Source organism: Pristiophorus japonicus, chromosome 9 (assembly GCF_044704955.1).
Source record: "Pristiophorus japonicus isolate sPriJap1 chromosome 9, sPriJap1.hap1, whole genome shotgun sequence".
NCBI classification, from domain to species: domain Eukaryota; kingdom Metazoa; phylum Chordata; class Chondrichthyes; family Pristiophoridae; genus Pristiophorus; species Pristiophorus japonicus.
The window spans coordinates 134,325,523-134,339,246 of record NC_091985.1 but is presented as its reverse complement, the minus strand read 5'-3'; the positions used below and the strand labels follow the sequence as shown (position 1 = coordinate 134,339,246).

At 45.2% G+C, this 13,724-nt stretch overlaps 1 protein-coding gene across 1 annotated transcript in view; it reads right to left on the bottom strand.

Annotated features, from left to right (window-relative positions):
• hao1 (hydroxyacid oxidase (glycolate oxidase) 1) overlaps positions 1–6,419 on the bottom strand; it is a 116,751-nt gene extending 110,332 nt beyond the window's left edge. Inside the window, exon 1 of the mRNA XM_070888781.1 lies at positions 6,283–6,419. Coding sequence (XP_070744882.1) covers positions 6,283–6,419 — 137 coding nt within the window. The remainder of the gene's footprint in view (positions 1–6,282) is intronic.
• Positions 6,420–13,724: the final 7,305 nt, after the last annotated feature.

Here is a 13,724-nt window from a genome sequence, read left to right as displayed (position 1 = left end):
CTCCTGTCCTCGGCAGGTTTGGCCTGGCAGGAAAGCGATCACTTCTCCCTCGCTCAGGCCTCAGGTTAAAATAGCAGATCAGGCCCCCGATGACATCACAGAAGCCCGATCTGCATATTTAAAGAGCAGCCCGCTGGCTTTGGCCGGGTGTCCTTGCCACCTGTAATTTAATATTAGTTGGCCAGATCGGGGTGGGAAAGGTGGTGTCCCCGCCCCCGCCGCCATTATAACTTCACCCCTGCCTGGTTTCCATCAGGCAGAGGGTGGGGGGTGTCAAATCAACTCCTATATCTTTTTGTGCTTACTACATTCTAATCCTGTAGTCCAGCTATGTGCTTACCCAATGGTAAGAGTAAATGAGGTGGCTATCTGTTGGGACATAGCGGGTGTCTCTTGGGATTGAAGTAGGCCTGTGTCTCTTTATGCAGGCTCATTAGATGTAACTGGTACGGCCATGTTGAATGCTGAGTTGGCTCGCTGTTCCTTCCTAGTATAATGTATTTGCTTCATGGTTCTTCGCTTAAAAATTCATAGCAACGCATTACTATTAAGAATTAGTTGGTTTAACAATCACACTGCACATTACCAGTTCATCCGCTCACCATCATCATAGGCAGTCCCTCGGTATTGAGGAAGACTTGCTTCCACTCTTAACATGAGTTCTTAGGTGGCTGTACAGTCCAATACGAGAACCACAGTCTCTGTCACAGGTGGGGTAGATAGTAGTTGAGGGAAGGGATGGGTGGGACTGTAAGGGGTGGTTTTCAGGGGGTCAGCTTTCCCTTCTGACCTAATATGAGCGGTTCCGAATCGCTCCCACACCCTTGGTTCTAGACACTGGAATTATGAAGGGACTGTGACAGACTTTGACAGACAATCGGTTTCAAGGTAGGAAGCAGGTATGGCTTTATTGTGTTTAAAAAAATAGTAAAAAGGCACACCTTTAATAACACACACAGAATAGGAATACCAATATACACTGAGCAGTACAACACATTGAATAAAATGTCAAATTACAGTCTGTGGGGAAAAGAATACAGCTTAAACTCTAAATGGGGTAAAGAGGAGAATGCAGATACATTTACAAGTATCAAGTAATCCCAGCTTCCCCCCCTCCCAATTCCCCTAACTAACTAAATTATAGCTCTGGGGTTTCAGGGACCATGCTCACCAATCCCCTTTTGACAGTTCCAACTCCGGGGTTCGCCTTAGTTGTCCACGTTCTGTAGTGTGTACCCCTTGGTAGCGTAGGACCAGCTTGTAGAAAGGAAAATCTTCGTTTTTTCTTCGGTTTTGTCGGGTTGGTTCCAGTTGACTGTTTGGTTGGTCGCGATGGCCCGCAACTTTCCGATAGTCGTTTTGACAGCCTGTTTGCTGTCGCGGTGCTGTCCTTCTGGGTTTTAGAGATTCCTTTCGCCGATGTTTCGAGGTCCCACTTTTCGAGGCTGGTGTAGAACTTATGCAACGAGACTGCTAACTTAATAGTGTCTCTAGAAGCACACCTAACTGTCAGAACAGTCCTTCAATTATACTAAAACAGGCTTCCTTATTTTTGCGCCAAATCAGTTCTTGGGCTTTGTTTAAACTGTTCTGTCCATTGATTTTCAAATGTCTCCTTTGTCAGTGTTTTTGGTGGGCTAGTCAGCAGTAACTCGATTAGGTTGTGATAATGTGCTATCACTGGTTTTGCATTGTTTTAGGATTGTCCAGTTTCCTGACCATCTAGTTGGGCCCATGATTCCATTGTGCTTGATTGGGTAATTTGAATATCTCTTAGGGAGTGAATTGGTGTTGCATAGTTCCCCCAGACCGTCTGGGATCCTTAATACACGAATTTGCTTCACAGAGGTTAGCCCCACCTCCTGTATTTGGTAACTCTTTTTCGCAGCCAAAATGTTGCAGAATCTTAAAATTGATATGCTCCTTCCCATAGATGTTTAGGGGATCTCAGGCTTCTGTAATTTAGGTCAATTTTGAATTCCCTTTCCTATGAGTTCGAACATTTGGGGGGGGGGATGGTCTCCATGAATGCATTCCCTTTTATCCCCTGCAGGCTTTGTCTGCCCCTTTAAGCTCATTTCAAAAGTTTTGCAGGGGAAAGGTACCAGGACTCTGCGAAATATTGGTAAATTCTACAGACTGGTTTCGTACGCCTCAGTAAATACGTCGACTATGTCCTGGAGTTCAACCTCTGTATGCACGCAGATGCAGGCGTCGTCCGCCTACCGTAGCTCGATGACAGAGGTTGGGGTGGTCTTGGACCTGGCCGAGAGACGGCAAAGGTTGAACAGCTTCCCACTGGTTCTGTAGTTTAGTTCCACTCCAGCGGGGAGCATGTCAGCTGTGAGGTTGAGCATGGCAGCGAGAAAGATTGAGAAGAGTGTTGGGGTGATGACGCAGCCCTGTTTGACCCCGATCCAGACATGGATTGGGTCTGTAATGAATCTGTTGGTAAGGATCACTGCCTGCATGTCGTCGTGGAGCAGGCGGAGGATGGTGACGAACTTTTGGGGGCATCCGAAACGGAGGAGGATGCTCCATAGACCCTCACGGTTGACGGTGTCAAAGGCCTTTGTAAGGTCGACGAAGGCCATGTATAAGGGCTGGCGCTGTTCCCTGCATTTTCCTGCAGCTGTCGCGCTGCAAAAATCATGTCCGTTGTGCCCCGTAGGGGACGAAATCCGCACTGTGACTCCGGGAGGAGCACCTCGGCCACAGGAAGAAGACGGTTTGAGGAGGGCTCTAGCGATGACTTTCCCAGTGGCTGATCATCCACTAGGCTCATACCTCATACCAACTGCATACCTCATCGTGGATGACCTAGACCCAGCTGACTTGGGTTTTATTGAATTTTGTGAACATCACATGATTGACTAGGGCCACTCACAATAAACAGCTCTATAAACCTGTGAGCATACTCACGGGTGCATACATTACTCCCAGCATATCTTTTGTCATTCAAGAGGAATTGGATCATCATCATCATCATAGGCAGTCCCTCGGAATCGAGGAAGATTTGCTTCCACTCCTGAAGTGAGTTCTTTGGTGGCTGAACAGTCCAATACAAGAGCCACAGATTCTGTCACAGGTGGAACAGATAGTCGTTGAGGGAAGGGGTGGGTGGGACTGGTTTGCCGCATGCTCTTTCCGCTGTCTGCGCTTGATTTCTGCATGCTCTCGCCGTTGAGACTCGAGGAGCTCAGCGCCCTCTCGGATGCACTTCCTCCACTTAGGGCGGTCTTGAGCCAGGGACTCCCAGGTGTCAGTGGGGATGTCGCACTTTATCAGGGATGCTTTGAGGGTGTCCTTGAAGCATTTCTGCTGCCCACCTTTGGCTCATTTGCCGTGAAGGAGCTCCGAGTAGAGCACTTGCTTTGGAAATCTCGTGTCTGGCATGCAGAATATGTGGCCTGCCCAGCGGAGCTGATCAAGTATGGTCAGTGCTTCAATGCTGGGGATGTTAGCCTGAATGAGGACACTGGTGTTGGTGCGCCTATCATCCCATGGGATTTGTAGGATCTTGCGGAGATATCACTGGTGATATTTTCTCCAGCAACTTGAGGTGTCTACTGTACATGGTCCACGTCTCCGAGCCATACAGGAGGGCAGGTATTACCACAGCCCTATAGACCATGAGCTTGGTGGCAGTTTTGAGGGCCTGGTCTTCAAACACTCTTTTCCTCAGGCGGCCGAAGGCTGCACTTAGGCACTGCAGGCGGTGTTGGATCTCGTCATTGATGCCTGCTCTTGTTGATAGGAGGCTCCCGAGATATGGGAAGTGGTCCACAGTGTACAGGGCCGCGCCGCGGATCTTGATGACTGGGGGGCAGTGCTGTGCGGTGAGGACAGGCTGGTGGAGGATCATTGTCTTACGGACAAGGGTCTATGGAGCATCCTCCTCCATTTCGGATGCCCCCAAAAGTTCGTCACCATCCTCAGCCTGCTCCACGATGACATGCAGGCCGTGATCCTTACCAACGGATGCACCACAGACCCAATCCACGTCCGGACTGGGGTCAAACAGGGCTGCGTCATCACCCCAACCCTCTTCTCAATCTTCCTCGCCGCCATGCTCCACCTCACAGTCAACAAGCTCCCCGCTGGAGTGGAACTAAACTACAGAACCAGTAGGAACCTGTTCAACCTTCGTCATCTCCAGGCCAGGTCCAAGGCCACCCCAACCTCTGTCGTCGAGCTACAGTATGCGGATGAGGCCTGCGTCTAAGCACATACAGAGGCTGAACTCCAGGATATAGTCGACGTATTTAATGAGGCATACGAAAGCATGGGCCTCACGCTAAACTGCACGCAGTATTCCAGGTGTGGCCTCACCAATACCCTGTATAGCTGCAGCAAGACTTCCCTGCATTTATACTCCATCCTCTTTGCAATAAAGGCCAAGATACCATTGGCCTTCCTGATCACTTGCTGTACCTGCATACTATCCTTTTGTGTTTCATGCACAAGTACCCCCAGGTCCCACTGTACTGCAGCACTTTGCAATCTTTCTCCATTTAAATAATAACTTGCTCTTTAATTTTTTTCTGACAAAGTGCATGACCTCACACTGTCTGACATTGAAGGATCTGAGCTGTGCGAATTTACTACATATATGGCAGAAGGTAAATTGTAGTATAGGAAAATAGTGCCTGGTGGGAGAAGGAGAGAGGGAGAGGGAGAAAAAAGAGAAAGAAATAAATTATAACGCATGCCTCAGGAAAAGAAGAAAAAGGTAGTGCCTGAGGACAGACCGAATGCTCAATATGATAGAAAAGGAAAGTTGGATAGGAAAAGATTAAAATAGGACCATGGTTAAACATAGAAAGAAGAAAGACTTGCATTTATGGCCGCAGGACGTTCCAAAACACTTTACAGCCAATTTTAAGTAAAGTGACTGTTGGAATATAGGAAACACAGCAGCTAACCGACACCAACAAACAATGTGGTAATGACCAGATAATCTGGTGTAGTGATGTTGATTGTGGGATAAACACTGGCTAGGATGCCAAGGACAACTTCCCTGCTCTTCAAAATAGTGCCATGAGATCTTTTACGTCCACCTGAGATAGCAGACGTCTCACCCAAAAGACAGCACCTCCGATGGTGCAGCACTCCCTCAATAGAGTGTCAGGCTAGAATTTTTGCTCCTATCTCTGCACTGGGAATTGAACCCACAACCTTCTGACTCAGAGGCAAGAGTGCAACCAGTGAGTCACGGCAGACATAGGGTGAGAGCAGTAAGAGGGCGAACTGGAGTGGATCTGTTCTAATGAAAGGTAATGAAAAGCTATACAGAGGAAGAGCGTGAGAGAAACAACATTCAAGCAAACAAGAGAGAATCATTGGACCAGAACAAAGGTAGAAAAGTTGCATCAAGAAAGAAAGAAAGCAAAGAGACAAAATCAAGAACATGGATTAGCACAAGGGACCATAGTAAGAATTAAAGCTAAGCCAATTCAAGAAAATTATTTTGTGAAGTTCAGACTAGCATGAGCAAATAAACAGATTTAACAAAATAAAACTGCGGGAAATGAAAGGAATATTGAGCAGAGAACAACACTGGACTCCGTGTATTGCACTACGTCTTGGGTGCTGGGCTGTAGGCCCGGTCCCACGCTGCCCTGGTGGCCCAGTGCAGGCCGTGCAGAGTGCACAGCGGCCCTCCCCTTTAATCGCAGGGGTGGGGCGTTGAAGCGCATTAGCGCTACCCGGAGCATCTGCATAGCGCTGAACATTTCTCCCCAATAGCACCCTGGGACCCACCCTAAACGAAGTGGAGTGCGGGAGATTGCACTCCGCTTCCTTTCAGGGGCAGCAAGGGCAATCCCGCGCCGGGCGCTAAAAGCCCCGGCAGATTACCGCCCCCACTCGGGGCACAGGGCTATTTCACCCCCTTAATATCTCCATATGAAATTCCTCTAACCACTACTTTAGCAGAGCATTAAGCTGTCTATAATACACAGGTTGTGCCGGTGTTAAAATAGTAGACTGAGTAATGTCATGTATTGGTGTCAAGTGCTTGCCCACTAATATAAACAATAATTTCTCGGCAACAGCGTTTCATAAAATATCGAGTAAACCAGTAAATCAATGTATACATTTTCTAACTTGTTCAGATTGTCAAAATCAAAAATGCAAGTAATTTTACTGATCCAATGTTTCTTGAAGTTTACTTCTTTAGAAAGTTGTTTTAGATTTAACAGAGCAATATTTTTCCTGATACATTGACAAATACCCAAAGCGAATCAAGATTGTTTGTCTTAACTGAATTTCCACGTATACCTGGAGAAAGCAGCCACATTGTCCATTAACGTCTGTTGTTCATCTGCTCCTGAACGGTAATAATCATACACCGCTTTGGGAAGAATATCTTTTGCACTTTGTTCAAAGTCATTAATGCACACCGGTTTACTGGACATTGTTGCTACATTGACTTGACAGGAGTCAAACGCAGTCCGTCGGTAACCACACTACACTACACTCTGTTTCTCTACATGGTTAACATTTAACTCTCATGTTGATACTGGAAGTTTATAATGACAGTCAGTGTGCATCATTACTTATCTGAGATTTATACATGGCAACCTATAAAAGTCATCGACAGCTTCACACTAACTCTTCCTAAAAAGTTTGGAATCATAGCGCAGACATCTCTGAGCTAACTACCCTCACTAAATGCAGGAGGTCATTTTTGCAAACAGTATGTAATACAAAGTAATATAAACCTATGGTATATTGAGGTAGATTTTATACTCAGCTGGGCAGGATGTGAAGGGACAGGGAAAATCAGGAAATTGGAAGATCAGGCCTTAGGCATGATTGGTGCCTACATCCTTTTGCCCATGATCTTCCTTTCATGTGCATTTTGTGCGCTGGACTGCAGATGTTCAATTCATGCCATAGCCTCGTTAAGGCAAAATAGATGGCAATTGTGCATGTATTTGAAGAGAGCTAATTTGCAGGCTTACGGGGAAAAAGCTGGGGTGTGGGACTATATTGCACAGCTCTTTCAAGAGCCGGTACAGGGACGGCAAGCTGAATGGCCCCTTTCTGTGCTGTAAGATTCTATATTAAAATGAATACATAGAAACATAGAAACATAGAAAATAGGTGCAGGAGTAGGCCATTCGGCCCTTCTAGCCTGCACCGCCATTCAATGAGTTCATGGCTGAACATTCAACTTCAGTACCCCATTCCTGCTTTCTCGCCATATCCCTTGATCCCCCTAGTAGTAAGGACCTCATCTAACTCCTTTTTGAATATATTTAGTGAATTGGCCTCAACAACTTTCTGTGGTAGAGAATTCCACAGGTTCACCACTCTCTGGGTGAAGAAGTTCCTCCTCATCTCGGTCCTAAATGGCTTACCCCTTATCCTTAGACTGTGACCTCTGGTTCTGGACTTCCCCAACATTGGGAACATTCTTCCTGCATCTAACCTGTCTAACCCCGTCAGAATTTTAAATGTTTCTATGAGGTCCCCTCTCATTCTTCTGAACTCCAGTGAATACAAGCCCAGTTGATCCAGTCTTTCTTGATAGGTCAGTCCCGCCATCCCGGGAATCAGTCTGGTGAACCTTCGCTGCACTCCCTCAATAGCAAGAATGTCCTTCCTCAGGTTAGGAGACCAAAACTGTACACAATACTCCAGGTGTGGCCTCACCAATGCCCTGTACAACTGTAGCAACACCTCCCTGCCCCTGTACTCAAATCCCCTTGCTATGAAGGCCAACATGCCATTTGCTTTCTTAACCGCCTGCTGCACCTGCATGCCAACCTTCAATGACTGATGTACCATGACACCCAGGTCTCTTTGCACCTCCCCTTTTCCTAATCTGTCACCATTCAGATAATAGTCTGTCTCTCTGTTTTTACCACCAAAGTGGATAACCTCACATTTATCCACATTATACTTCATCTGCCATGCATTTGCCCACTCACCTAACCTATCCAAGTCGCTCTGCAGCCTCACAGCATCCTCCTCGCAGCTCACACTGCCACCCAACTTAGTGTCATCCGCAAATTTGGAGATACTACATTTAATCCCCTCATCTAAATCATTAATGTACAGTGTAAACAGCTGGGGCCCCAGCACAGAACCTTGCGGTACCCCACTAGTCACTGCCTGCCATTCTGAAAAGTACCCATTTACTCCTACACTTTGCTTCCTGTCTGACAACCAGTTCTCAATCCATGTCAGCACACTACCCCCAATCCCATGTGCTCTAACTTTGCACATCAATCTCTTGTGTGGGACCTTGTCGAACGCCTTCTGAAAGTCCAAATATACCACATCAACTGGTTCTCCCTTGTCCACTCTACTGGAAACATCCTCAAAAAATTCCAGAAAATTTGTCAAGCATGATTTCCCTTTCACAAATCCATGCTGACTTGGACCTATCATGTCACCTCTTTCCAAATGCACTGCTATGACATCCTTAATAATTGATTCCATCATTTTACCCACTACCGATGTCAGGCTGACCGGTCTATAATTCCCTGTTTTCTCTCTCCCTCCTTTTTTAAAAAGTGGGATTACATTGGCTATCCTCCACTCTATAGGAACCTGACAAGTTCCTGGCTTTTGTGCCAGGATTAAGCTCTTTTGCTATCAAACTTTACTTTGAATGGGTGCCAGGGTCACACTACGTACGAGGAATGAGGAATCGATCTTGGTAGATTTTTGGGGGTTGGGTTGCTCTTGGTACTTTTGCAGTGCTGTGTATTTATTAGATTATTTTCGATGTTAGTGACAACTTTTATTAATAACATTGTTTTTTGGGACAATATTTGCATTATTTATTTCACTCATTTCGCTTTTCATTGTCACCAGGTAGAAAAAAAAGTACATTATTGCCTGCTAAAAGTGACTAGAGAGTGAGGCAGTTCCAATGTTTCAAGTGGCAAAAGGGGTCAGTAACCAGAGGACACAGATTTAAGATGATTGGCAAAAGAACAGAGGTGAGATGAGGAGATCTTTTTGAGTTGTTATGATCTGGAATGCACTGAAGGAAAGGGCGGTGGAAGCAGATTCAATAGTAAAATTCAAAAGGAAATTGGATAAATACTTGGAAGGGGAAATGCTTGCAGGGCTTTGGGAAAGAGCAGGGGAGTGGGACTAATTGGATAGCTCTTTCAAAGAACCAATGCAGGCACAATGGACCGAATGGCCTCCTTCTGTGCTGTATCACTATGATTCACACAATTTCAGCAGAATAGAAACAGATAGAAATAGAGACACATGAAACTTGTTCTTCCAATACCAACTTTTTCAGAAGCCAAGGTAGTTACAAGTCATCTAGGTGTAAGCTGTAGAATTATACAACAGACAAATATACATGTAACCTGTGTGTTTATGAATGTTGCACATTTGGCAACTATTTTTCATGAAGCAAATGTGTGTGCGAGACAAAATTAAGCAGCTTCAGTTAAGTGCAGTATATCATGATAGGATTTACTTTATCATTGATGGAGTGTATAAACATTCTATGCACCTATTCATGAGTTTTACTACACGTGGACCCCATGGGATTGGGCAGTGGGGGGGGTGGTGGGGCGGGGGGAGTGGGTGGCAGAGGAAGGATGCAGAGGGACCTCAAATGTTCTTGGTTCTCCAGATCTCCTGAATTCTTAATCCAGCTCTGTTTTGAGGTGCAGTCACTGTTGCAATGTAGGCAAATGCAGCAGGCAACTTATGCACAGCAAATTACCAGAAATAGCAAAGAGTTCACTGATCTTTTTTTAAATTGGTGTTGGTTGAGAGATGAACTTTTGCCAGCACCCCAGAAGAACTCGTCTTGCTCTTCTTCGAATAATGGCATGGGGCCTTTTATGTCCACTTCAGTATCTCATCCGAAAGCCTACAAGACACTCCCTGCAACTGCTGCTTCTAGCCATGATCATAGAATCATAGGAACAGGAGTAGGCCATTCAGTCCCTCGAGCCTGTTCCACCATTCAATGAGATCATGGCTGATCTGTATCTTAACTCCATCTACCCCTCTAGGTTCCGCAACCCTTAATACCCTTGCCCAACAAAAATCAACCCTTGTATGTCAATGCAAGTCACCATCTTCAGGCAAGGTGGGGAAAAGCAGATAAGATGGGGAGGGAGGAAATAACAACAGCAAGTCAGCACCTGTTCTCTGCAAGTGTACAGAATGGATGTTGCTGCTTTATTTGTCAGCACCAACCTGCTCCGAAAGCTGGCATGCTCCCACATTAGATTCCATGCAACATCATAGATACAACAACTGGAACCTGTGGTAATTTTTTTGTGGTTAGTCTTAATGATTATTATACATTTACTAAAAAACAAAGACTTTTGCCAGGGTGACACAATCAGTGATTCCATAACCACTGCTTCCTCCAATAATGTCATTGCACAAACACAGCAGGATATTAGGCCAGGTTAAGAATAGTCCCTTAAAAACGACTAAACAATAGGGTGACTCGCTTACCAGAACATGTCCAATCCTCCTATGTGTACACATGGAAAATTCCAGCGGTGAGAGATTTAGTTCTGAATCTGCGTTAGCAATGGAAATATATTGCTGAGGAGAAAATGCACACTGAAGCAAACCGGCCAGAATATCAAATTGACTCAAAGAGAAACAGTTTCAACCTTGTCTAAAATATGCAATCCCCAAATACTGTTTGTTGAGAAGTGTGCAATTGAGTGTCGTTCAGTTGTGCCTGCAACAAATGTGATGAGCTAGAACAGGAAACAAGATTGGAAAATGTATTGGAGAAACTCAATTTCAATGATTTCAGCTATCCTCAGATAATGGAAGATTGTATTTTACTGTGTATTCAAAATGATAGCAGGGCGATAATTACATAGAAAAGGCATTTTCTCATCTATAGATTTGTTGGATTCACTGGAGTTTCCAGTAAACAAAAAGAGAAAATAAATAAATAATGCACTTTATATGGCACCTTATCACATCTCTCAGAAATGGTCCAAAACACTTAACATACAATGAATTACTTGGTAGAGTAGTTACTATTAGGTGTTGCTTCCTACATTACTAGAGTGACTACGACCCCGATATTGACAGCAATGGGTTTTACAAGCTGTGGGGGTTGGGGCGGAGTTTCGGACAGAAAATACGAAGTCTGGGTTTCTGTGGATACTGCGGAGTTCTGACTCCACAGTGTGCATATACTATTTGGCGGGTTCCCCGCCCGGCAGTCAGCCTGATTGAGAGGCTTGGCTCCCAGTTGCGCAGTGAACGCTCGAGAGGAGACTGGTAGAGACCCTCCAGCTGCTTATGGGAGCAGGGGCTGTTCGATCTTCGACCTTGGGAGGCGTCCGATCCCCAATCTCAGAGGGATTTTGAATGGGGGGGGGATCCCGATCCCAGGAAAGCAAGTAAGCTTGGAGGCCTCAGGGGGGGAACACTCCTGCTCCTCCTGGCCCACAAGCAGTGCTGTAAAGGCACTTACCTTTTTCCCTAAAACTGTCCTCATCTCACGAGCTGCCAGGTTTCCCGAGGCCTGGGAAAGCCAATGGTCAAATGAGGCTCTCAGTCTCATTATAAAATTGAAATTAGGGATGCGTGCAATAAAGGTACAGCAGTTATCATGGACGACTTTAATCTACATATAGATTGGGCTAACCAAACTGGTAGCAATACAGTGGGGGAGGATTTCCTGGAGTGTATTAGGGATGGTTTTCTAGACCAATATGTCGAGGAACCAACTAGAGGGCTGGCCATCCGAGACTGGGTGATGTGTAATGAGAAAGGACTAATTAGCAATCTTGTCGTGCGAGGCCCCTTGGGGAAGAGTGACCAAAATATATTAGAATTCTTTATAAAGATGGAGAGTGACACAGTTAATTCAGAGACGAGGGTCCTGAACTTAAGGAAAGGTAACTTCGATGGTATGAGATGTGATTTGGCTAGAATAGATTGGCAAATGATACTTAAAGGGTTGACGGTGGATAAGCAATGGCAAACAGTTAAAGATCACATGGATGAACTTCAACAATTGTACATCCCTGTCTGGAGTAAAAGTAAAACGGAGAAGGTGGCTCAACCGTGGCTAACAAGGGAAATTAAGGATAGTGTTAGATCCAAGGAAGAGGCATATAAATTGGCCAGAAAAACCGGAGGACTGGGATAAATTTAGTATTCAGCAGAGGAGGACAAAGGATTTAATTAGGAGGGGGAAAATAGAGTATGAGAGAAAGCTTGCTGGGAACATAAAAACTGACTGCAAAAGCTTCTATAGCTTTGTGAAGAGAAAAAGATTAGTGAACACAAATGTAGGTCCCTTGCAGTCAGAATTAGGTGAATTTATAATGGGGAACAAAGAAATGGCAGACCAATTGAACAAATACTTTGGTTCTGTCTTCAAGAAGGAAGACACAAATAACCTTCTGGAAATACTAGGGGACCAAGGGTCTAGTGAGAAGGAGGAACTGAAGGAAATCCTTATTAGCATGAAATTGTGTTTGCGAAATTGATGGAATTGAAGGCCAATAAATCCCTGGGGCCTGATAGTCTGCATCCCAGAGTACTTAATAAACAGGCCCTAGAAATAGTGGATGCATTGGTGATATTTTCCAACAGTCTATTGACTCTGGATCAGTTCCTATGGACTGGAGGGTAGCTAATGTAACCCCACTTTTTAAAAAAGGAGAGAGAAAACAGGTAATTATAGACCGGTTAGCCTGACATCAGTAGTGGGGAAAATGTTGGAATCAATTATTAAAGATGAAATAGCAGCGCATTTGGAAAGCAGTGACAGAATCGGTCCAAGTCAGCATGGATTTATGAAAGGGAAATCATGCTTGACAAATCTTCTGGAATTTTTTGAGCATGTAACTAGTAGAGTGGACAAGGGAGAACCAATGGATGTGGTGTATTGGGACTTTCAAAAGGCTTTTGACAAGGTCCCACGAGAGATTGGTGTGCAAAATTAAAGCACATGGTATTGGGGGTAATATACTGACATGGATAGAGAACTGGTTGGCAGACAGGAAGTAGAGTCGGGATAAACGGGTCCTTTTCAGAATGGCAGGCAGTGACTAGTGGGGTGTCACAGGTTCAGTGCTGGGACCCCAGCTATTTACAAGATAATTCCTTCATCTAAATCATTGTGAGTGTAATATCTATAAGTTTGCAGATGACATTAAGCTGGGTGGCAGTGAGCTGTGAGGAGGACGCTAAGAGGCTGCAGGGTGACTTGGACAGGTTAGGTGAGTGGGCAAATGCATGGCAGATGCAGTATAATGTGCATAAATGTGAGGTTATCCACTTTGGTGGCAAAAACACGAAGGCAGAATATTATCTGAATGGTGGCAGATTAGGAAAAAGAGGAGATGCAACGAGACCTGGGTGTCATGGTACATCAGTCATTGAAAGTTGTCATGCAGGTACAGCAGGCGGTAAAGGCAAATGGTATGTTGGCCTTCATAGCTAGGGGATTTGAGTATAGGAGCAGGGAGGTCTTACTGCAGTTGTACAGGGCCTTAGTGAGGCCTCACCTGGAATATGGTGTTAAGTTTTGGTCTCCTAATCTGAGGAAGGATGTTCTTGCTATTGAGGGAATGCAGCGAAGGTTCACCAGACTGATTCCCGGGATGGCGGGACTGACACATGAGGAGAGACAAGATCGATTGGGCCTGTATTCATTGGAGTTTAGAAGGATGAGAGGGGATCTCATAGAAACATAAAATTCTGACAGGACTGGACAGGCTAGCTGCTGGAAGAATGTT